This window comes from Anas platyrhynchos, chromosome 6 (assembly GCF_047663525.1).
Source record: "Anas platyrhynchos isolate ZD024472 breed Pekin duck chromosome 6, IASCAAS_PekinDuck_T2T, whole genome shotgun sequence".
In the NCBI taxonomy this organism is placed as follows: Eukaryota; Metazoa; Chordata; class Aves; order Anseriformes; family Anatidae; genus Anas; species Anas platyrhynchos.
Genome location: NC_092592.1, coordinates 14,747,892 through 14,772,434, shown reverse-complemented (window position 1 = coordinate 14,772,434; position 24,543 = coordinate 14,747,892). Strand labels below are relative to the sequence as shown.

The following is a 24,543-nucleotide window of genomic DNA, read 5'->3' as shown; positions in this document are numbered from 1 at the left end:
TTTGTTCCTGGTTCGTAAGGGCTTTGGGTAGGGGAGAATTAAAAGTTTTCACTTGTACTATAGGAGACTTGTAGGGGCCTTGCGCTGAACATGAAGATGATGGGCAAAAAAAAATCTCTTAAGCTTGAAATTATTTTCCAGAGTTTATTTTTGGAAAGTAATAGAACAACTAAGCTACTACTAGGGTTTCTTGGCTTTTGCAGCTTATGTTGTATTTCATGAATACCTAAAACAGCAGGGTTGTGCCAGGAAGAGGCAAGAATCCACCATCAGGTTGTTTCCTGACCCCAAGAGGAAAAGTCTGGAAAGAGACAAGGATAGGAAGGAAGGAAGGGCTGTAGGCTGCAGATTAGTCCGGTGTGGGTGGAGCTATGATGTCAAATACTATTTGCCAGGGGCTGGAGAGAGTGTTTTTCTTAAGAGTAACATTTTGTGTGTGCTGAAACTGAATTCAATGGGAATACATTCCCATAACTTCTAACTGGACCTTGAAACAGGCTGACATGGTTTGTGTGCAAGGGTCCTACTGCAGGAGCTGTGTTCAGCTACAACCTCAATAGGAGAAACAAACCAGGTGCTAAGTTCTCTGTTTGTAGGTGATCCTCATAGCATAGTTGAAGGAATTCAAAGGGTGCTTGGGAACAGGTAGTGTTTAAGCTAAGTGGTTGTCTGTCTGGTGCTTGGGATCTGGCATCAGTATCCTACCTCTTGTGAGTAGAGATTAAAGCTCAGTGTGGTGTGTTCATGCTCTGGATTTTTTCAGTTCTAAAGCAGGAAATGATCAAGCACTGGCTGCTAGTTTAGTTTCCTGTTCAAAGGGGTACAGTTGAGTTGCTTTGTGTATGTTTCCATCCAACCTTTTATGCATCATATCTCATAAGTGACTCAATGACACAGAAGTGAGTTGGGTAGTCCAGTCATTTTTCTTGCTTAAAAGTTATTCAGATCCTAGTGAAAGGCAAACTTTTACATGCTTCTCTTTTGAACTAGCTGGCTTGCTTACTCTCCCCCAGGAGCACTTTCAGTTAGCATTGCTGCTTCTCAGCTGCCTGATCTCCCATTCCTGTGGCCAGCTCAGTGAGCCGATGAAGGTTAAAACTCTTCTTTCAGTTCAAGCTGGATCTGTTCCCTTGTCTGCCCCACAGCAGTCACTTGAATGCCTCCTTGTGCAAGAATAGCAGAGAGGATATCTTCCTCGAGCTAATTTTCTGTAGATTTCCATTCTGAGTATACCCGATTGTGCTTTTTTTTTTTATTGCCGTGGTCTTTAGATCAGTTTTCAGTGAGATACTTTAAGTACCTTGCACGTGGCACTTAAAGCAAAGAAATCTTGCTTGGGTAAATAACCACTGTTTTACAAAGACAACCTATCTGCAAGTAAGTAATCTCACCTATAAATATAGAAGCTGGTGTCTTTGTTCCTCCAGCAAAATGTTATACTTGACTGCTCTTTGCTAAGTTTGCTGAAGGAACTCTTTGTACTTTGGCTGCTTCCCATGAGAGTTCTGAATCACTTATGTCTTAGTTGGACTGAGTTTTAGATTTATCAGTGTTAATTCTATGAGACCAAGCCTATATTTCTGCTGATAAACTCAGTTTTACTTGCAGCTAGTTTGCATGGGTGCTCACAGCAGTAATTCTGCAAATATAGTGTTTTGTGAAACTGAATGCTCTATAAAAAGAAATGAGAGCAGTGTTTGTTGAGATGAGAATGAAGCATGCTAGTGAAAATGTACTTGATAAGAATCCATTCCAGTTTATTTAGGAGGGTAATTATAATGAAAGACAGCAAGTCTGAAGAGGACACTTACTAAGCAACATCTGGAAATTTTACTCACTTAGCTTTGCCTAGTAGTAACTCTTCCTGTGTATCAGTTGTGGGTTTGGTTTGTTCATCTGCATGCTTAAGCGCCACCGTATGGCTTGCTGCGTGCACAGACAGAGCTGTCTCACATCATTTAAGTAATTTTTACAGAATGGCATGGATGATGACACTTGTAGCCTTTCTGGCTTTCTTTTTCCCCACTTCCTGATGGAGTACACTCAGAGGAGCTTCATTTACCCTGAATGCAGTTTAGAGGCAGTGGACAGTGAACCCAGCAGCACTTCAAACCTACACACATTTTGTCGTGTGAGGGGAGGAGGGTCCCATTTCTTGCTTGTGCTACAGGAAATTGCTTATAATGCACATTCAGTTCATGGGAGGCACTGCCTTTCCTAGCAGAAAGGATCCCCTTTTTAGGGTGTGTTAAAGGGATTTACTTGTCATGCTCCTGTAGGCTTGGCTGGTGTGTAGGAGCAACCTCAGTTGTTCATATGGTTACAGTGGACTCGGTACATGGGTGTTTCAAGCCAGAATGCCATTTTAAGTAATTGATTGGGTGGAGGGTGATGATGGCCCTGAGTGTGTAGAGGTCATTTTAGCTTGATTACTGAAATTGGATACTAAAAACGAACTGCCTGAGAATGAAGAAATGGAATACAAATTAGGACAAGGATCTCATTTAGTTTGGGTGAATATAATTCAGAAGTATTTATTATGCAAGCATGTGAATTGGTGTGGAGTTTGTATATTATGCATTAGATCTGTTGCTTATTGCGAGTAAGTGAATTGAATTAAACTGAAGGAATGGTCAAAAGGGCTCAAACAAGGCAAAAGATGAGAAATTGTATGTAATTAGGGAAGAGTCTAATCTGAGTATTGACACCGAAGTTGTGAAAAGTTAAGCATGCCTGCTGTCTAGGAGTGGTACTATAACGTGACTAAATACAGAATGACCTCGAAGTGCATTAAATATTTTGGAATCTAATGTATCCCTCTCAAATAATCATGAATAATCAAAGTAAAATACTGTCAAAAAGTAGTTTGTAAATGCAGGATTTTCATAGAATTAAAGCATTCTAGATTTTCTTTCTAGGAGTAACTCATGGAAGAATGTCCCATTACTATTATCTGGGATTGCAGACAATGTTTATTCTACTTGAGCAATAGTGCTACTGGCTAAGTGTTTGAGAATGTGTTTTCTCACTGATTAGATCTAATGTTCCTTTTTTTTTTTTTTTTTGCTTTAGCTAGCTGGTGTGGCGTTCCTCGCAGTTGGACTTTGGGCATGGAGTGAAAAGGTAAGGGTAGAAATGTCTGTTGCATTCTTTAGTGGCTGCTCTCTCCTGCCCCAGTAAACCAATTTCTCTCCTCATGAAGCAGCGAGGATTAAATATAGCATCAGAGCTCAGGACTATGTTCAGATGATCTAAACTGAAGTTAGTTGGAGTTTCATTTTTGCCCATGATTGGGTATTAAGCTGTGTCCTTCAATCTTTAGGCCTCTTTGTAGGCTTTAAGAGTAGGGTTTAAGAGAACTAAAGATTTTAGACTTCTATGAATAATCTTCATGAATAGTGTTGGACTGGTTCTCTCTATGGACATGTTTTCTAAAATACGCTCATCTCCTCACCTCCTTTTATTAGGAATGAATAGTGTTTGAAAGGAACATAAAAGTTTAATGTATATAAAAATTAAAATGCATCTCTGGGACCATAGTTCTGAAGTATTTCCATCTTAAGTCCATCTGTTATCTTTATACCCTGTGGAGTTGCAGAAGTGATTGTATGACCATGCAGAGGAACAAAATTGGGAAACGTGATCCAGCCAAGTAATGCTTATTTTAGTAAGGTTTCTTTCAGCTTAACAACTTCCTCAGTCAGAGGAAGTCTGCAGGCATGTACCTGCTGAACTCTCATCTCACAAGAGAAGAGGCAGTGTAGGCGTGGAAGTGAATGGATCGCCCCATTGTTACAAATGTAAAAGCATGGCTTTGTGACTGCAGGCAGTAGGGGAAAAAGTGACAATGACTGGAAGACTTAATCTGCATTTTAATTAACAGAAGAGGGCAGCTGCCCTCACTGAGTTGTGCTGCTGAGTAGATACACTCTCATTACCAATGTAGTGTAACATTTCCATAGAGCACTTGTATAGGGAAACTGTCCACATACAGTGAGGTTCTGGGATTTCCCCGCTTCTTGGAAGCTTGAGTTTTACGATAATTTTAATGCTGAGGCATTTATTCTCCTCATCGCTCCCAGTGTGTATGCACGATCCTCACAACTATATCACTGATACATAGGAAGCAGGCTAACTCCATGCACAAATACATTTACCTCCTATTCCCTTATAAAGGGATTTTGTTTCCAATCCTTATGGAAGGTGTTTTATGGAAGGTGTCAAACTTGTCTTCAGTTTGTATTCTCATTTTCCTAAAATTGCTTCTGTACAAACTGTTCTGTGGAGAAACGCATATGATATCTGCGGTTAGAAATGACTAGCTCCATTTGCCACATGTCCTCTATGGTATGTTAACATTAGTAATGCTTTTACTTTCAGTAAAATTGTTGACTCTGATTTTTCTTAAATTTTGCCTGAAATGTTTTTGTTGTCTGTTCTGTTTTGTAAATAACTGCTTGGAAGCTTTTCCTGTGGTTTTAAACTTCTGAATGGCTCATGCAATCAGTAGGTTATTTTTCATGCCAGTTGTTCTGTGTGGACGCTTTCATATTAGTGCCACAAAGCCATAGTCTTTGTATGTGCCTGTGTGGATCTGTGTGTTTGCAGATAAGTCTCAGTGAACAATAGATAGGAAGTAAAAGAAAAACATTCCAGAAGCTGTGCTGCAGTGGTAAACCCAAAGATAAACTAAAGGTGGTGGGAGAACTTTAAACATCCTGTCTCCTAGTGCAGCATGAAGTACGTTGGATCCCTTTAACTGCTTTGTTCATTTTTTGTCATCTTTTCCAGTATGACTACAATTCAGATTTTTTTTTTCTGGACGTAAGTCCCATGTATGTCTCTGAGCTGATAATATATCAAAAGAAGCATGGTGTTTTGTGTCAAGTGCTGAAAGTTACTTAAGAAAAATAAGTCACCCACCCTGATTTGCATTCTGTTTGCTTGTGAGTCTAATACAGTAAATTAAGTTTTTGATCTAATTGGCCTATTCTTATGATCTTTACATGTGCTTTGCTATTCCAAACAGTCATGTAAAAGTTGCTGCACAAAATTAAGTCTATACAATAAAAACTGGATCAATGTTCATACAAGTGTCCAAGAAGTATTGCAAAAAGAGGAAATGAGTGTCACTGCAATAAACCAGTAATAAAATCAAAATTACACAGCCATCATGTCTGAAAAAGTTTTTTTCAATAAAACCATTTCAAGAAGGACACAAAGCAATATCTGGGAAACTGGAGATGGGTCAGCCTAACTTCATTCCAGCAAATTCATGACTGATAACAAAGGGAGAGGGAGCAGTCTGCTGGAAAGCAAAGCTGTTGCTTAGAGGGACTTTGTGGGCCTGGAAAAATGAGTTGAGGGGAACTTTGTGAAAGCTTATTTTTGCACTTTTAATTTTTTTTTTTTTTTTTACTCCACCCCAGACATGGGATTTATCTCATGCATTAGTACAGGCTGGGTGGGGGATCACTGCCTGGAAGGCAGTTCTGTGAGGAAGAAACCTTGGGCTGCTCATCAAGTTGAGTATCAGTCAGCAGCCTGCCTTCATATCAAAGGAGACCACATGTGTGCTGGGCTGTATTAGCACTGGTGCAGCCAGTGGCTGAGGGAGGAGACTTCCAACAGCACTTGTTACTCTGGGGACTGCAACTGAAATACCATGTCTGCTTTTGGAAAAGACCCGCCTGCTACAGGGGAGCCTAACACAACTTATTCTATTGTTATAGGTTACTTATTCTTTAGTCTTTTTAGCTGATCTCTGTGCATCTGTACACATGTAAACTGTTTAAAGGTATGCTCATAGCTTGTGCTGTAAGTCAGTGACAGTGTGTTATGATGACAATCAGTGTCACAGAATCACAGAATTGTCTAGGTTGGAAGAGACCTCAAGATCATTGAGTCCAACCTCTGACCTAACACTAACAAGTCCTCTGCTAAACCACATCAGGAAGAGGTTCTTCACTGAGAGGATGGTCACACACTGGGACAGGAGTTTAAGAAGTGTTTGGACTGTGATGGGAGCCGTTTGGCTCCCAGGGCATGGTTTGCCTCACGTTGCACAAGTCCCCCCTTCAGACTCCATACAGCACACTGGCAACACATGGCCCTGAGGAGGGTGCTGAGCTATTCTCCTTGCCCTGCTGGAGGAGCCAGGACAGGCAGCAGAGCTGTAGCTTCAGAAGGAGCGCAGTTGAAGCCCACAGAATCAGCTCCTCGGCTAAATGCTCCCCGGGGCTTTGGCAGCCCAGCTGTCAGCACCTCACACTCGCATTTCCTGACCCGGTGTGAAACAGACACTGACAGACAAAGCGTTTGTTCAAACAAACAATATATATTACAATTTTTGCAGAGACCAGAGCTCCTGGAGTGAGTGGATGCTCCCCAGGAGCCCAGATGGTCACTGTCCAGGTGGAAAGAGGACAGTGACCTGCTTCAAGCTTCCCTCTGCTGCAAGCTTCCCTGCAAGCTTCCATGCAGTCTTCAGCTGCATGGGGTGTGCCTCCCCCAGGGGTGGTTTTGCTGCGGAGAGGACATGGAGGAGCAATTCCCAACTGAGCAGCGTCTTCTCCATGGGCAGCATGCTAAGCTCTGGGGCATGTGGCAAGCAGGGTGTCACTCCTTCAGCTTTGCAGCCACCGAAATCATTGCTGGTGAAATCCCTCCTGCGCATGCTTGCCACGAGGATGGTGGTCAGGTCAGGAGGTGGGTGACAGCTGTCGTTGAGGCATGGGTGGCGAAGTTGGTGCCTACCAGGATACAGACACAGAGCTGCAGATGTCTGAGGTGGAAGGTGTGCCGAGCATGCCAAGGTGTTTCCTGAAGAAGAGCATCTCTGGCACAGCGCAGCTCTGGGGCCACCTCGTGCTGCTGCGAATGCCAGCCTCTGACTACTCGAAGGTCAGGTAGGTGTCTGAGTCATCCTGCTTTGCCCCAAGCATCAGCTTGATTGAGAGGGTTTCGTTGGAGGCATTGGTCAGCATGAACTCTCAGAAGCGGGTGGAGGGCAGCATCATTAGCTGCATCTGGGCTGACTGAGGCACGGCCTCCCAGGCTTCTGCCACCAGCTCCTGGAACCACGGATGTGCCGTCTTCCACGCATCCAAGTAGGAGCTGCAGCAGAGGGTGTTCAGGAGGTTCGGGTCCTGATTCTTCAGCTCATGCTCAAGACAGTGGAGAAAACACAGCACGTCACCTAGCATCCGCTCCTATGTGCACATGCACTGCAGCTCCACGCAGAGGCAGGAGTTCCTGGCCAGCCTCTCCTCTCCCCTTCGGTGCCCAGCTCCAGATGGAAGGCGTGCCCGGGCGGTGGGTTCAGGGGCACGAGCAGGCGGTAGATGGTGTCACGCTCAGTGGGACCGGAGGCGCTGCCCACCCCAATGGGTGGCTGCAGCCGTGGCATGAACTTGTTGCTGGGGAGGCCCTGGCAGGCGACGAGAAGGTTGTCCACCAGTTCCTCCACGACCTTGCCCATTCCTTCCAGGTCCCTCACTGGCCACTGCAGGTACTTGTTGACAAATCTGTGGGCATCCAGAATGTCATCAGGGTCTTCCTCAGAGTTGTTGTCGTCCTTCCTTCCGGAGATGCCTTTCTTGGTTCTGCTGCGCAGCTCACGGCACGATTTCATGAGCATGCGACGGAGCACAAAGAACAGGACGAGCTCTCCCGTCAGGACCCAGAACTGCCAGTGCTGCAGCACAGACAGGAGCAGGGTTCCCACACACGCCCAGCTGTGCTCCTGGTCCCTCTGCTTGATTTCCAGCAACAGCTGCATCATGTGAGTCTGCAGATACTCTGCACGTTGCTGCATGCGTGCATTTGTAGCCTCATCCAGTTTGTCGCTGACTTTCTGTGGGCTCTGAATTAAGCCCAGGAATGTCAAAGCGAGTAAGATTGCTGAAACCATGGTCTGGAAGAGTTGAGAGGGAAGGGGGTCAGTGGGGCTGGGTGGGAGCTGGCTGGTAGCCAAGGGAGCTGGGGCAGGAGCCGCAGACCCCTGGGGTTGGGTAAGGGAGCTGGGAGGCAGCAGGGACTGCGGCCAGAGCTGGTGGTGACAGCCACAAGCCCTGCCCTGAGCGGCTGGGCCCTCGCTGCAGGCTTAGCAGCCCATTCCAATGCCTCACAACCCTCTCAGTAAAGACGTTCTTCCTAATATCCAACCTAAACCTCCCCTGGTGCAACTTTAGCCCATTCCCCCTCGTCCTGTCACCAGGCACGTGGGAGAACAGACCAACTCCCACCTCGCTACAGCCTCCTTTAATGTACTTATAAAGAGCGATAAGGTTGCCCCTGAGCCTCCTTTTCTCCAGGCTGACCAATCCCAGCTCCCTCAGTCGCTCCTCATAGGACTTGTTCTCCAGGCCCCTCACCAGCTTCGTCGCCCTTCTCTGGACCCGCTCAAGCACCTCCATGTCCTTGTAGCGAGGGGCCCAGAACTGAACACAGTACTCGAGGTGCGGCCTCACCAGAGCCGAGTACAGGGGGACGATCACCTCCCTAGCCCTGCTGGTCACACTGTTTCTGACACAAGCCAGGACGTTGTTGGCCTTCTTGGCCACCTGAGCACACTGCTGGCTCATATTCAGCCAACTATGTAAGTCCAACTAATGTAAGTGTAAGAAAAATCAACTGTCCTTGTTGGATGTTTTTGTAACTTCTGTACTAATGTACCTCAAGACTGTAGCTGTAAGGTTTTTCAAGGCAATTAGTATTTGCCCTCTGTTACTGATGTATTTCAATTGAGGTGGAGGTATAGTGCTTACAAACATGAAAAGAAATGGAAAATAAAGCACGTACAATTGAACTCCTAAGTCACTGTTAAAAATGACTTAGAAGAAGATTTAAAGACTTTTATTTCTTTATTTTCTTGATACTGACCTCACTAAATGGACTTTATTTCTGTACGCCTCATTTTCCTGTCCTTTTTGAGTTGCACGCATTTAGAATCAGCACTGCGTGAGGAAAGAACCTGTAAGAAATCTAGATGTTATTGGGAAGGGTGGCCTGTGCTGCAAAGGGCTTTATAAATACCAGTTTTTGCAACCTCTTGCTTGTTGCACTAGTAGCAGATGTCACTTCCATTGTTTAATATACAAAACTCAGCCCTGGAATTTCTTTGGAAAAAAGCAATTCAGCTCTACTTCTGATTGTTTTATTTCAAGTAAATCAAGGTAGGAATAACAGCCTTGTGGACAGGGAAGAAGGGGAGGCTGATTTACTGCTTATTGAAATAATTTACTTTTTCCTTGAAAGTAAATAATTCCACAAGTTCAGTTCTTTGGCCTGTCTTAATATCAGTGATATCTTGAAATCCTGATTGTTGGTGTGGAGAGAGGGGAAAGTCAGATGGCACAGGCAGAAACGTCCTTGGAGACCTGAGTGAGATAAGATAGTGTCTTTGAATTTTTGAAAAAAATTATTTTTGGAAAATCCTTGAACTAAAAATTCTTGAATTAATTTTCTTGTTGACTTCCTTCCTTTGGGATTTTTTACTTAACATCTTTTGTTAGCACCCCTATGCCCTCCCCACTCTTTTGAAAAGAGACTGTTGTAAACATCAAATATGAATACGAGGACTTGTGAACCAATGTCTGAGGGTGAATAATAGAGCCAAGTTCCTGCCTCCTTTTCTTCATAACATCCTTTGATCAGAGGAAGTTCTCCTACAAAAGATGTTGCTTGAACAAGTGAGATTGTCTGAGAAAAGCTTGAGTTTGGGTGTGGGAAGGAGATAGCTGGAAATGGCTGTGAAATTTTCAGCATCCTATTCATGTTCACGTGACTAGTTTCATAGCTTGTTTCATAGCATGTGCACTGAATTCGTCTTGGTATCTTCCCTGTTTGCAGCATCTGAGATGAGGGTTTTTGAGGCCAGAGTTTGATTAGATGGCACTCTGATTTACCCACTAGACTAAGTGTGATAGCTAGCTTTGAGGTCTCCATTTGTAAGGATGACAACGCCACTGATGACGCTGACTAGAAATGCTTTTGCTTCCCAGGACTTTTTGAATGTTGGGAAATTTATAAACCATGACCAATTCTTAATAGGATATTTCAACTCAGTCGCCAGCCTGTGGCAAGGCATTTCTGAATTCCACTGTTTAATTACTTTTTTTTTGTTCCTTCATTCAGTTTTGATTTAAAAACGAACAAAAAGCAAAGCAAAACGCAAACACCAGGCCCCTATTGTCTTGCTATCACTAAATTAACAGCTCTAATAAGATCTGTTGTAAACCACACTATGAAAGAAGACAAACTCCTGCATGTCACTAGAGTACTGCTAACCAGTGTCTTTTCATCAGCTGAAGTTTTTCTCCATGTGAACGTTTTATCTTAAGGTTTTATTTCCAATACAGTATTTTTGTTAGGTAAACATGTAATTGTAAAGTGATATGAATTTTTCCAAGGTATTTTCTTGGGTTGAATATTCTTTGGTTGAATATTCTTTTCTTAGGTTGAATATTCTTTGCGCTTAACTCTAGCACAAATACCTGAGTAGCAAAATAAGAATGTACATTCTCTTGACAGAATTGGACTGCTTATATAAGTTGTAAACCTTAAGGAGCTTATTTGATACTATTATCTTGTATCAAATGCAACTACCTTGAGAATATACTTTAAAAAACAAACAGTAAACACGTAATGGCATCTTTTGTTATGTCGGTTTTCATAATTTTTCCGTTTTCAAGGGAAGGTATTTCCTCCTTGAAATGATCAGTCTGTTGCTGGGTCTGAGAGGAGCAGTAAGACCACATCAGGGCTGCTTGGATGTTGCTATGGATTATTCTTGTTAACTTCAGCAGTTTCAGCTGTTTGTCCCTTCTGTTTTTTTGGGGATTTGCACGCTATTCTTGCACGTTACCTGAAAGTCTTGTGTTATATGTATTTGATGGGATTGTAACAGTAGCTTGTACATAAATTAATTTTGGGAAGGTGACTACTTCATTGTATTAGCATTACATTTACATAGACTCAGAAATTCTGTCCCAATATCTGGGTGGACAGGCTTAATAGGTAAGATTGCTATACAGATAAGAGGCATTTCCAGATAGTTAAGAAAAAATAAAACATTGCTGTTAAATTAGGTATATTGCAAGTGTCCTGTTGGAAAAGGGCAACTTCTGTTGTTGTGAGGATTTTATTTGTGGTGAGAAAGGAATGCTTAAACTATATTTCTGTTTTTCTGGGGGGGAAGGCTTTGGAGAAGCACTTGAAAGACTTCTCAGTATTAACTAAAATGGTGAGAAGAAGAAATCTGTTTCATGTGAAAACTAAATCAAAATCCTATTTCTCTTCCTCACATCATCCATATCCTTCTTTGTGGTTAGTGTTCTCTCTCTCCCTTTCTGCCACCTAAACATCAGGATTGGAAAGATTTTTTTTTAATGACTTTGGTCTTCTCCTGATTGAGACATTTCAAATTAATATAAATCATTTGTCCTTTTGCCTTGAAACTAGGTGAATACTCAGTGATAGTACTGAGCTTTTGGCACCATCTTGTGGAAGCTTGTTTGGCAGATAGACCTAGGAGAATGTAATCTGAAAAGTTTAGACTGTACTTATTAAAAGTATTAATAGCTTTCACTTTGCGTTAATACTTCCTTTGCTGGTGTGAAGAAAACTGGTATCAATAATGCTTCTGTGACCAAACTTGTCTGAGTGGGTCACTGTTCGGAAGCTCAAGGATTTGCAACCGGTTCATTTGGAGTCATGTAAAAAATCGTGGCAATTCAGAAGGATTGTTAAATGAAAAATGTACGTAGTGGTCATCTTTCTGTTACCGTGTTTTTCTCTTTCAGGGTGTGTTGTCTGATCTAACAAAAGTGACTGGTCTTCATGGTCTGGACCCAGTGGTGCTTGTCTTAGTGGTGGGAATAGTGATGTTTACTTTGGGATTTGCTGGTTGTGTAGGAGCACTGAGAGAAAACATCTGCCTTCTGAAGTTTGTAAGTATCACCATTATATGAGGGAATTATTACGTATGTGAAAGTAGGAAATGATGGGTGAAGAACCTGGGGGACAAATGAAAATTAATTTAGAGCATTTGGTTTGTGACAACATGTGGTGAACAAGCATCTTGTTCACCCTGACAAGCATCTGTGATGAATGAATGGTATTAAAAGCAGTGTAGGTTTAAACCTAATTATTTCCTCCCTGCTTCTGGAATATGTTCCTTGCTTTTCTCATACAGCTATAGCAGTGATGTTTTTATAGTATGTATTTTAGAATCTAACATCGGATATATAGCATCACAAAATATGATGTGCTGGAACATAGCTGGGAGTTACTGAAACGAGATCATATTGTGGCTTGGGGAGAACAAAATCCCTTAAAAGCTTAATCTCTTCTAAATATTTAGTGGACAAAACTTGGGAACTTGAGTGACTACTGTGAAATCTCTTAAGCATTTGTTTTTGTATTGAGGTTTTCTTGCTTTAGATTTAGAAACAGTTAAGCTGGAAAAAAAATACATAACAATGGGAACTGTCCAAGAAGCAGAGGAGTTGGAATGGGGATGTATTCAAAAGAGTTATTCTCTAATTTGTGACTTTTTTCTTTCACAGTTCTGTGGAACAATTGTGTTTATATTTCTGTTGGAGCTGGCAGTAGCAGTTCTGGCTGTCTTGTTCCAGGACTGGGTGAGGGACAGAGTCAAGGAGTTCTTTGAGAATAACATTAAGTCCTACCGAGATGATATTGACCTCCAGAACCTCATTGATTCGCTACAGAAGATAGTAAGTTCATATCCTGTCACTTTTCCTGTATGTTCTAAGAGAATATGTAGATATGGCAGTCTTCCTCTCTGTGTTCTACAGCATTGCAAGTAGTTTCTACAGATCTATAAAACCCTGTAGACAGTAGTGCCATGTGACAGAAGTGCAGTTTTGCTGTTTCTGTATTGAAAGCATCAGAGAGGCAGGACTGCTGAGATGCAGTGCCCTTCTAAGTGCATGTGTGGGAACTTACCAAGCATCCACCTGCCTTTTGACCTTGACTTTTGTTCCCCTGTTCTGATCAGTGTTGCACCAGGTGAGGTAAAAACTGAGCAACAAAAACTGCTCATCCTGGAAAAGTTGTGCAGTGGAACTATGGACTAGATTGTCTGCGCTCTTGTTTTAGGAGGCACTGCAGTCTTGTTCAGGGATATAGTAAGAGGGTCTTTTGTTTTCTGAGAAGCACCTCAGCTTGAAGCAAAAGATGATTTTTCTGAACTGGGAGAAGCTAGTACATGCAGTCAAGGAAGATTGAAACAGTTTTATGCCCTTGTGGTCCTAAAACACACAGTTACTAAAAGACGATGTATACCAGGAGATAACAAGGCCTGTGCTGGTAAGGGCCTGGTGGCTTTCAGTCAGTTAGATTCTTTTTGCTGTCTTCCTCAAGAAACAACCAGTGAGGGCAATTCTTCTGATTATATTTATTTATTTATTTATTTGTATCTATATATGTGGACAGAAACAAAATACGTATGTGAGTACTTTATAAAAAGGTAAAAAGGTTGATTATTATATATATATTTTTTCCCTTTTAAAAAGGTTGTTTTTGTCCTTTTTCTTTTTTTTATAGAAGATCATGTTTAAATATGTGCTCACAGCTTGGTTTGATAGCAAATCCTGTTTTTAGACTAGATGTCAGTTTGAACAGTTGTATATTGCCAGCAGCTTTATTTATCCTGTTAATTCACTCGTGTGCATTAATATTGTACATGAAATTACCCTCTTACTAAGCTGCCTGGATGGCTTTCAGTGCTGTTTGCTTTAAGGCCAAGGGCACCAGAGGTGATCCTGGCCACTTTAAACACCAGTAACTGTCTCAATTTTGTCTACACTGTTGTTACTCTTTCTGTTTTTCTAGTTAGTTTCATTGCAGTCTCCCAGGGAAATGTGCTAAGCTGATTTACATTTGAACTTCAGTTAAGTGCTTTTCAATTAAACTAAAAGGCTGAACTTTTTAAAGGGAGTATACTAGCCTTGTTAATGATCAAAGAAACCTGAAAAAACAAAGATCAGAATCTCTGAATCAGCCTGTCATTGATTTGTACCTGAAAGTACTGAGGAAAAGGTATGCAGCACTGATCAGTAAGTGTAGCTCTGCAAGGGCTGAATGATAAAGTGCACCAGTATATTTAAGTGCCACAGTGAAATCAATTTTCTAGGGAGTTTCATGGGTATGTTGGAAACCATAGAGCTTTCTGCAGGCTGCTCCTTACTCTGGCTAATTACCTTACTTTCAGGCCTGTAAGTGTCCTCATAGCCTCTGTCTTACTAAGGTAGATCAGCATGTGTAGTGCTTACATGGCCTTTTAGTGGTGGAGATGAGTGAGGGAGGAGGGACTAGAAAGATAAAAATTAACCCGTTCTTTATCTTCATCTTCACTATAAACACATGTGACCTAGCATCGTTTTTTCAATTCTGACTATTCTGTTCAACTCCTTTTTGTCATATTTCCTTTGAAAAGTAGGTGCACACAGTTCTGCTCCGTTCACATCTGTGTCTGTCACCACTTGGTAACTTCTGAATCCATGTACTGACTCACTCAAGTTTTGGCAGTCTCACAGAAAGGTCAATACAGGTTATGTGATGATGAGCAGTGGGCAGAGAAGAGATGTTAGAGATACTAGTGATGTCCTAAGAAAGGAGGGAATTTCATGAGGTACCAGGAAAATGTTTGATATAACATATTAAGTATACATTATGGCAAAAGATTTACACCCTTAAGTAACCAGGCTGGTAAACTGCAAAGCGTAACTTAATGAGAAACTAACTTTCATCAGTTTCAGGAATTAAAAATTCTTTGAAATATGTGGATTCCCTAACCTGTAATTATGGTAATTACAATACACTCTTTAGGTTAAGAAACTTGTATGAAACAATTCTAGAGCTGACCGACCTTTGAACTAACAACGTGTTGGTTAATTTGGGTATGAAAATCTTATTTAAAGGAAAGCAAGTATTCATGAATATTTTGATCTCTTTCAGAGTAAACAAGAAGGAGAAAATTTGTTGATTTATGAAGATTTAAGGGTCAAATCACATATTTAGAGAAACTTTTCTATAACTTTCAGTTTTGGTTGATGTGGAAGTAGTGAGAACAAGGCATCCATGTAACTTATTTTGTTGCACTGTTTATGGATGTACACAGATTTGCATTGGGTAATTACTTTTAAAGTGACAATTTTTATGATAATTTCTCATTGCGTTGACATGTATTTCCAAGAGCATTATGCCAAATGCATTTCTTTGATTTCATAGAGCCACAGTATTGATATAGATATATATATATATATATATATTTTTTTTTTTTACTCTGGTGTTGCTATTGATTCCTTGCAGCCTTGGGAAAGAGGTGATGATGACCAAATATCATTCCAGAGAGCTGTTCAGTGGATAAATTGTCTATAAAATGTCCCCAAGTGTTAAGTATTTGGTTATCTGTTGCAGAACCACTGCTGCGGTGCCCAAGGTCCAGATGACTGGGACTTCAACATATACTTTAATTGCAGCAGTGAAAGCAAAAGTCGTGAGAAGTGTGGTGTTCCATTTTCCTGTTGTATACCTGATCCTGCTGTAAGTTGTTTTCCTGGCTTTGTATTTGTATATGTTTGTATATACAACAGCTTTTTATTGCTGCTGTTGAAGAGTTATGAAAGGAAGTGCTTCCTGAATATAGTGTGTGCCTGGGGCTTTAAGAGGACTTTTAAATGATCAAAAATTACTATCTTGATAGCCAAATTTCTTTGTTTCTCTTCCATCATTTTTAGAGTCTAAGTGTGGTAACCCATTACACAACTGAAAATGTATTGTCTGTCACCAGGAATTCAGAAGCTATTTTTGTATGGCTTAAATCTGCAATCATTGGCTGTTGATACTGTTTTATTCCCCATGCCTTGAATTCTTAAGCATGTTATCTATGGCCTAAGCAGTACGCTTGCCCTGGTTAGAATTACTGTACAGCACCCCTTTGCCAGACAAGTAGGAGTAACTCCATTTGCTCATGACTTTAGTTATCAGCAATTACTGAAGTGCTGATGCACAAACTCAGTTTAAAATGTTTGAGTCAATTCTTTGGTTTTGGCAAGATTCAGGTACTCATTGGTTGGATTGGCTTATTAAACTCTGGGAACCTGACCCTTGCAGTAGAAGCAAAAAATAGGGCGGTATGTGCTAATGGATGCAAAATGCTTTGTATGGATGTAATAGATGAAAAATGCCTTGTAGCATTTGTAGCCCAGAAGGTCGATCCAGCAATCCTCATGCAGCAGATAACTATTGGTAGGTTATGCTAAGGCTTTTGATTTCCTTGGAAATAATCCAAGGAAAAATTTTGTTTGGAATATATTCCAAATTCCAATTCCCCAGTAATTTTTTTAATGTAATTCAGAGCAGTGCTATTTCACTGCCATTTTTCTGTTGGTGGTGCTGTATTTAAGGAGATGTAGGTGTCTTCAAATCTTTTAAATCTGAGATTCTACTGCTAGCATTTTAATAGAACTCACTATGTGTAATACAAAATATTCTATAATTGTGTAGTAAATAGATTTTCATAACTCTAATACAAAGGAGAAACAAAAATGTCTTTAAAGGAATGTATTTGCATTTTATGAGCTTAATGCTGCTAGGTTGTATGTGGTTGGGATCTGGAAGGTGTTTATTGTGTTTCTGTTTGAAATTTACAAAAGGAACGTTTTGTTATCTTCAGTAGTTTTGTCTTGGAGCTGGGTTATGTGAGACTTTGATTTATCAACCGTAAGGGAGGTCAAGTAGCTTGCAGCTATCTGTTACTTGTATTGACTGATCAGGATAGCACTGTGAAATGAAGGAGTTGTAAGACACATTCCTCCACTGCAGGTGTAAATAAATCAGTGTAATACCTTTATTCTTATCTCAATGTTTAGGCATTACGTGAAATAGATAAAATGAATTTGATCTTGGAAATGCAGATGTCTTATCTGAAGGCTGTCAGTATAGTTGTTAATGCTTTGTTTTGAATAGTCGCTGCTGGATGAAAGCCAAGAAACAGGAGAAGCTGGGATTTTTTGCAGAGGATGTTTTCTGCTAATATATACTTTGCTGTTATACTTCCCTGGTGTTCTGCTAATGCTTTTTTGTCGTTGCTATTTTATATATATATATATATATATATATATATATATATATATATTTACTAAAATGCTTTTTTAAATGGCTGGTTTTGACAGTTCCGATTCTTTTGTGAATTTAAAAGACAGCAAATTGATGTGACAAGAAGAAGGTATAATTCCACTGATATTTTTAATCTTTATTTTGCAGCAAAAAGTTGTGAATACACAGTGTGGCTATGATGTCAGAAAGAAGGTAAGGTGCTGGAGTCTTGCTGTTTTACTGTTCTGTGTCTGCATGGACAAAATAATGAAAACTGTGGAATCACTGATATATGTCAGTTCAGAATTCTGTGAGCTTATGCTTATGTGAGCTGTGCTACATCCTGCTACAAGTAGAGTGTGGTAGAGATTTTGTTTTGTACTGTGGAAAGGTGGAAAAAATAAAAAGTCTTTTTCAAAAAAGGGGTAAGACCTGCATTTCAAATGTCTCAGGTATTAGTTCTAATTCTGAATTGTGTTCTCTACTAATTCCAAAGTATTCTAATAGTAGGATTTTCAGGAAGTTACTAATATGAATGTCCTGACATCCCTTAAATTAATTTGGGCGTATGTATTTCTGTATTTCATGTATTTCTGGAATCTGGTTAAAAACATTACTGTATAAATAACCAATCGTAAGTTTTACTATATCCCTTCATGTGACTGAGAGTTGTTATAATAAATTTGAGCAGAAAAGTGATGTTCTTGAATTCTTCTTCTCTTTCAGAGCAAGAGTCAATGGGATGATCAGATTTTCATAAAAGGCTGTATTCTTGCTCTGGAAGCTTGGTTGCCACGAAATATCTACATTGTTGCAGGAGTCTTCATAGCTATCTCACTGCTGCAGGTTAGTTTTCTTACTGTTTTTTTCCCTTAAGTTTCAAGTTACCCACTGAGGGTAAAAGTAATTACGGTGGGATGCAGTAAATATTTAATAAAAACATTGTGGATGTTTTTAGGTATGATAACAATATTGCAAAAAAAAAAAGGGGGGGGGGGAATTTTATAGTGGTGGGGTCTTAATGTAAAATTTCGAAATCAATTATTTCCTTCAGGCAAAATTACTTCTCAAAGAAATGAAGGCCACTGTACTGTATTGTAAATATATCATATTTTTATATTATCACAGAATCATTTAGGTTGGAAGAGATCTCCAAGATTCTGAAACATTATAATGATATTTTATTATATATTAACATGGCAACATGCTATTATTTTTATATATAAAATTATATGCATCTCTCACATTTTAATATATCATCAGGGACAGGAGATCTTCTGGTAATGTACTCCAGTAGATCCTAACTTCTGTCTTCTAGTGCAAATACAAAAGACTGAAATCCAATTCTATCTTTCATGCTAAGAATGCTATTCTGAATACTGTAGCATACAGCACAAAAATCTCAAGAGTAGAAGAGAAGGGAAGCTGTTGAACAGGTTGCAGATGTGATATTAGCAGCAGTAGATGGAGTTGCTGAAACTTCTTGCAGTACCTCTTCTATTCTTGGTATGTCAAAGAAAATGAACTGAAATCCTCAGTAAAACATATCGAATGAAAATTCTTTCAAAGTGGATCCTGCTTGCATTGTGGCAGTTGTGTATACTCGCCTAAGTTGCTTTTGCGTGGTACTGCTTTATTTCAGTGGGAAATAAGAGTTGTAAATCTGCTACAAAATCTTTTCCATTTAACTGAAACTATGTTGAACGTAGTGCTGGTAAAATACCTTTTTCCAGCCATGGCAATACTGCCCTCTGTTGCTTTTTTGATAGTTTATCAGTATCTATCAGTAGTGCTTCCAGTGCTTTCATAGAGAGATGCTGCCCTGAGAAAAACACATTCAGTTAGGAGGAGAGGAGGTTCAGGATAGAGAATCTAAACTTTTGACATATTGAGAGTCACTTGATATTGTTGTTCCTATTTGTGTCCTGAGTCTCTCTGACACCCTTTTTGTATTTCAGGATTATTTTCAAATTTAGTTTTATCTTATGCATTAAGCTTTTTCATGGTGGGACTGGGAGTGAGACACATGGTCTCTTTCTAAAACAAATCTTCTGGCTTTTCCAGAACTTCACAGTATTGTATTTTTTTCCTAATAATGTTTTAGGAAGTATACCAAGTTATGAATTTATTTTCAATTTGTGAAGGAAAATTTCCCAGAGAACTTGAGTGAATGTTACAATTTCAAAGTTGTTAGGTATCTCAGAAGGATCTGGGACTTCTCTAACTGTTGTTTCTGACATGGAATTTGAAATTGTGAAAGTGAAATTCTTAAGTATTTTAAATATATATATAAATAAATAGTAACTTGGCTTAACCAAAGTTATGGAATGAATTAAAATGCTTCAGACTTGTAATTTTAGCAGCATGTAAGTGTGAATGCTATAAGTAAACTTGGCAAAATGGATTTATTCCATCTTTAGGACATCTAGAAGTCTGATACTATTTTGCATGTTCCTGAAGTGTCACATGAAAACATCTTTTTCTCATCAGTTGTACTTTGTGCTAGATTCTGCTGTTTTTACTACTGTGTAGTAATAGCTATGCTCCAACACATGATCCTGGCTATGAAATGGTATCTGAGCTTGCAAATGCTTTATCAATGTATATCTTTATTCTTAAGAGTTGCATTGACTTCAGTGCAGAGAAATAGAAACAAATATGCAGGTTCCTATTCTACACTAATCTTTAGAGACTTCTTGCAGACTCTACATTGCAAGTGTTTCATCTCACAACTGGTTTGTTTTTTGTTTCTTTTTAGATTTTTGGGATTTTCCTAGCCAGGACGTTGATTTCTGATATTGAAGCTGTAAAGGCAGGTAATGCCTTCTGAATACTAAAGCAAATGTGTTGCAAAAAGTATATTTTACTATTTTCAATCAGACACCAAGGTGGAAAAAAATGCGCAGACCGTGAAATGCTCCTGGTATTAAAGGCCTTATGTGGATCTTACCCTGCTCGTGGTTTTTGTTAGAAGCTGATACAAAAAAAGAATCTCCAAACACACTGGTCTACCTTTTTTTCTAATGAGACAACTCAGTTGCACCAGAATTGATCTGTGGTGAGGAAAAAAGGGACTTTCCCAAGTCATTGGCTGAACTGGTTTTAGACTCATAGCAAGGAGAAATGAAACTGCTGTGAACTCCTTCCATGAAGAATTACCGTGAAGACTTTTCTGTTTTGACTCCCAACTGTCATCAGTCTTAATGTTGTAATCTCTTCCGAAGGCCTGCTGATCTCTTTTAAGAACCTTGAAAATGTTTTTAATCTCTACAGTAGATTCATCTGGTCAGCTTGGCAAGATACCAGCAACCATAATCATCGTGGCATTGGAAACTGAAGAAAAAGTCACTAATCTTCTAGCTTTTTAATTCTCGGTTGTGCAGAAATAGGGGATATTTCTGTTTGACTGGGAGTGATGCAGATGTCTCAGGAGCAGAAACTTCTGCTCACCATCAGAGTTTGAGTAACCCAAGCAGTTATGAAAAATGCAAGTGTTTTCTCAAGAGGGGCAAAATCCAACTCTCTACAGCATTATAAGTTAGAAATCTCTGCTTCAGGCAAGGGAGCGTGAATCCCTAATGCTGCTTCCTGTCTGAAAAATTGTAAATAGTCTTTATTTATATAAAAAAGAAAAAAAAAACTCTTTCAAAACACCTAGCTTTTATTGATTAGTAATACCTTTGAAAAGTACTGCCTGCACAGATCTTGAAATGCAGTCAGTAGCAAGCATTCTGTGCTAGCTTTGGATGTTTTTTTTACCCTTCCTGTAGTTTCTTTCACATCTGCTCTGCTGATTCTCCCGTCTTAATTGCTAAAATGAAGACTGATGAAAAGCATTCAAATTCAGCATTAATCACTACTGAAATCCATTTTTTTTTTTTTTTTAGTAAGAAAAGATGTGTTTTAGTGGAATATCAGTTTTTGATTTTTTTTGTAAGTCTTCTATAAAGCTATGAAATTGTCAGTCCTGTTTGTGTTCTCATACAGGGTTAAAATGCCAGTCACAGTATGCTGACTGGAACCATTTCTTCACAGTAATTTACTGTATCAAACTGAACTACTGCTGAAGTAATTTTTTTTTTTTTTTTTTTTTTTTTTTTTTTACTTTTACTAGAAGAAAAACGAACTCTTCTTCCTGCCCTTCCTTCCTGCGGGTCGATCTGAAATTCAGTAAAAAGTCCAATTTTCTCTGAGAGTCTTTGGATTAGGACTGCAGTGGCTGCAGAAGTATTGCTATGCTTGACATAGTATATTTTTTATCTGTAAAAGACAGATGTATGTGACTGAAAACTTGGAAGTAGTTGTAGTTGTCTGTTTTACTCCGGGCCATGTGAAACATGTTTTCAAGTAAACATTGTTTACTGCTTCCAGTGACACCCGTTTTTTCAGGGAGAGCAGACTTTTTTTACAGTGCCTGAGTGTAAATTTTTAGAGAAGTATATATTTTTTTAATGATATTTTACTACATGTAGTCTGTGTGAAGGATTTAATACTTGTATTTCCAAAGTACATGGCCTTCATGGAAAGCCAAACTTCTAAATCTCTCTCATGTCCTTTTTTTATGTATTATGCATGTATTAATGAACATTTCACTGGCAAAAACCGATCTACAGTAAGAATCTTTGTGTCTGTATCGATTGTCCAGATGTTCTTCTAGCTCTTAGTCTGTGAAACACTTCACAGACAGTGCTGTACTTTTCATGTATATTTCAGTGCAGCTTTCATAGTTCTTTTTCTGTCCAGTGATTGAGACACAACAGGAAAAGGAAGCTTGTCTAACGATGGCTGACTTCCTTAGAAGAGCAGAGAACAGTCTGCTATTATTCATCTGAAAAACCTGAAAGTAAAATCTATAGAAGTGCACTGTGATTTTTTTTTTTTAATCTTTGGTCGATATGCAACAAGGGAAAAATAGCAGTAGATTGCTGAAGGGGAGAGCAAGAGACATTTCTTCTGTAGAGCATTGAATCTGATGTCTGTACTACCTGTTTGTTGAATCCAGTCCACTAGCAGCAGACAAAAATTTGCTGTTGTTACTGCAACTTTGCAAGCAACAAAGCAGTGTCCAGTAACCTTTGCTTTCAACTCTGGTGCTTGAAACTTTTACCACACCTCATCAACCAGCTTACTTTGTTATGTATAATAATCTGATATATGTAAAATGGGAGAAAGATGCATCCTATATGTAACTTGCTGTTTGTGAAATGTTCAATTGAAACTTCCATCTAGGCAGTACATTTCGCTTTGCCATTTTGGTGACACAAAGCTCCTAGTTCTGGGAAGTCATTTCAACACTTGGTGAAAATCATCATGGCTTCAATGACATCAGTGGAGTTGATGCACTGAAATTAGCTGCCACCAAGGGCCGGTGTCACTGATCAGACTTCCCCTGTCTGCTGCTCTTGCCAAGTTGCCTGAAGACAAATATATACTTGGTTTCTTTTTTGAAGTATCGTTTGTATGCAAAACAAAATTTAATTAAAGTGTTGTCTTTTCCACAGCTTGTTCTTATCGGCCTTGGCCATGTTAACACCAGCTTTGTATCAATACTCCAGTGATCTGGAACAGAATTCAAGAGAGCAAGTTCAACCTATTTGAGGACATTTACATTCATGAACTTATTCCTCTTTTCACTGTGGATAAACTTCTCTATGTTTATTTGGTATCATTTTTAAAACCCGGGGGCTCTAGGCTGGTTTACACCTAGACACTTTGAAGCACACCCTCAATGGTGGTACAAGTGGTAGTGTAATTTCAGACTTGGAATGGGAATACTTTCTTACTGCTTTCTACTTCAAGTTATATTTAGCACCTTCTCTGTGGACCTGCAGTGACTTCATGACTAAAACTTTTGCTTATGGTTTAAACAAGTCTTGTCAGAATAAGTAGTTGGGTGTGAGCCTGCTCTAAAGCCCTGAAGAAGCAATTCAACAATTTCACAAGGAGAGGTTTGATAAATTGATGTTGAGATTTCATTGGTTGCAGTTGGAACATCTCCACAAACACTACAATGGAAACAAGTTTTGTAATGAAGATATTAAATACGAGATCAGGCTTGATTAACTGGACTGAGAAGGAATCCTTTCAATCAGTGTGATCATTTATTTCTCAGAAATGAGCACAATTTATTTCTGTGAAGCAATGTATTTATTTCTCAGTATGTTTTGACTGTGCATATGCTCTTTTGTTTCTGTTACATCTGCATTTGGACACAGCTTGCCTGTACATGAGGAGGAGGATGAATATGAGTGACCAAAGGAACTTCAGTTGCCTCCTGGAAGTCTGAATGTTTCTTGGGGGTCTTTAGTTCTAGTGACCCTTGTACAGTGCCATGTGGATAGATTTATACCTCAAGTAAGTTGAGGTTGATGCAACAATTGGTTTATAGTTAGCATTGCCTTGTTTTTTGTCTCCCCATTCCATCCTTTCCTTTTCCTTCCCTTACTGCCTGTGGATTATCATGCAGCTTGAATGTTGTTTAGCCAGTGGAAGGGGAGGTTCTGGCTCTTCTGATACAGCTTTTCTGAGTGACTTTCAGTATATGTTTCTTCTCAAGCCTTATTTGATTAAATAAAATGAATGTTTTTTACTGGTGGAGTTTGTGTTCTAAGACTTGTTGTTTCCAGTTACTAGTGTTTCCTTCTCTGAGGTTTAGGCTGGCTGAGACTGCAGTTTGTGGATAACTACGGAAATGGTAAAGGTCTGCTAATACTTGTGTGTTTTCTTTCTGAACCTACCTAATTCTTGATTTTTTAGTTTTGGCTGATGAATAACAGATAAGAGAAAGGTGCTTTTCTCAGAATTGTTAATGGAAAGCCACAAAAATGTGTAATGTGAAAGCCAAAAAAAGTGTAATGTGAAAGCCACTATGAAGAGAAATATTGATGCTGTCTAAGGATATCCAAAAAGTTGAAACTGTTTGCATTGTGACTGCTGTTGCCCAATTATCACTCCCGTGATTTACAATCTGGTTTATCATGTCTGAGCAATGATTCTGACATTACTGAGTACAGAAGAGGGAAGTAACAGGTTTGAACATGAGGCTTACATAAATCAGTTTGTAGCTGTTTCTTTGACAATTTTAACATTTCTTCCTTACTGCATTTAAAAAAAAATGCTTTGAATATTTAGGCAGTAGATAATGGATATATTATTTTAAAATAATATATACAATAGATAGAATGTTAAGGCTGGATCATTTTTAATAAATATGACAACTCAGATGCAGCTATTTTGAGGGTGTGTGTGTGTGTATATATGTTTGTAATAACCCTGATATATTTCATCCTAATAGCTGGTTTAGGCACAAGCACATATCTTATTCTCAAATTGAGATTGGATGAAGCTGTTTTATTTTGACACTGGAGAGATGCAGGATGCCCATATTGCTGTATACTTTAAGTTAGATGAAACTAG

At 39.4% G+C, this 24,543-nt stretch overlaps 1 protein-coding gene and 1 pseudogene across 3 annotated transcripts in view; one reads left to right on the top strand and one right to left on the bottom strand.

The window, feature by feature from the left end:
* Positions 1 to 23,724, top strand: part of TSPAN14 (tetraspanin 14) — a 42,972-nt gene extending 19,248 nt beyond the window's left edge. For 2 of the 3 annotated variants that reach the window (XM_038180826.2, XM_027459955.3), the window contains exons 3-10: positions 3,073 to 3,123; positions 11,805 to 11,951; positions 12,570 to 12,740; positions 15,448 to 15,573; positions 17,296 to 17,340; positions 17,854 to 17,973; positions 19,886 to 19,943; positions 22,629 to 23,724. In XM_038180826.2, the coding sequence (XP_038036754.1) occupies positions 3,073 to 3,123; positions 11,805 to 11,951; positions 12,570 to 12,740; positions 15,448 to 15,573; positions 17,296 to 17,340; positions 17,854 to 17,973; positions 19,886 to 19,943; positions 22,629 to 22,657 (747 nt within the window). In that variant the 3' untranslated portion in view covers positions 22,658 to 23,724. Of the gene's footprint in view, positions 1 to 3,072; positions 3,124 to 11,804; positions 11,952 to 12,569; positions 12,741 to 15,447; positions 15,574 to 17,295; positions 17,341 to 17,853; positions 17,974 to 19,885 lie in introns of all 3 variants that reach the window. The other variant, XM_027459956.3, reaches the window with a different exon arrangement.
* Positions 6,520 to 7,912, bottom strand: LOC140002810 (inositol 1,4,5-trisphosphate receptor-interacting protein-like 1; annotated as a pseudogene).
* Positions 23,725 to 24,543: the final 819 nt, after the last annotated feature.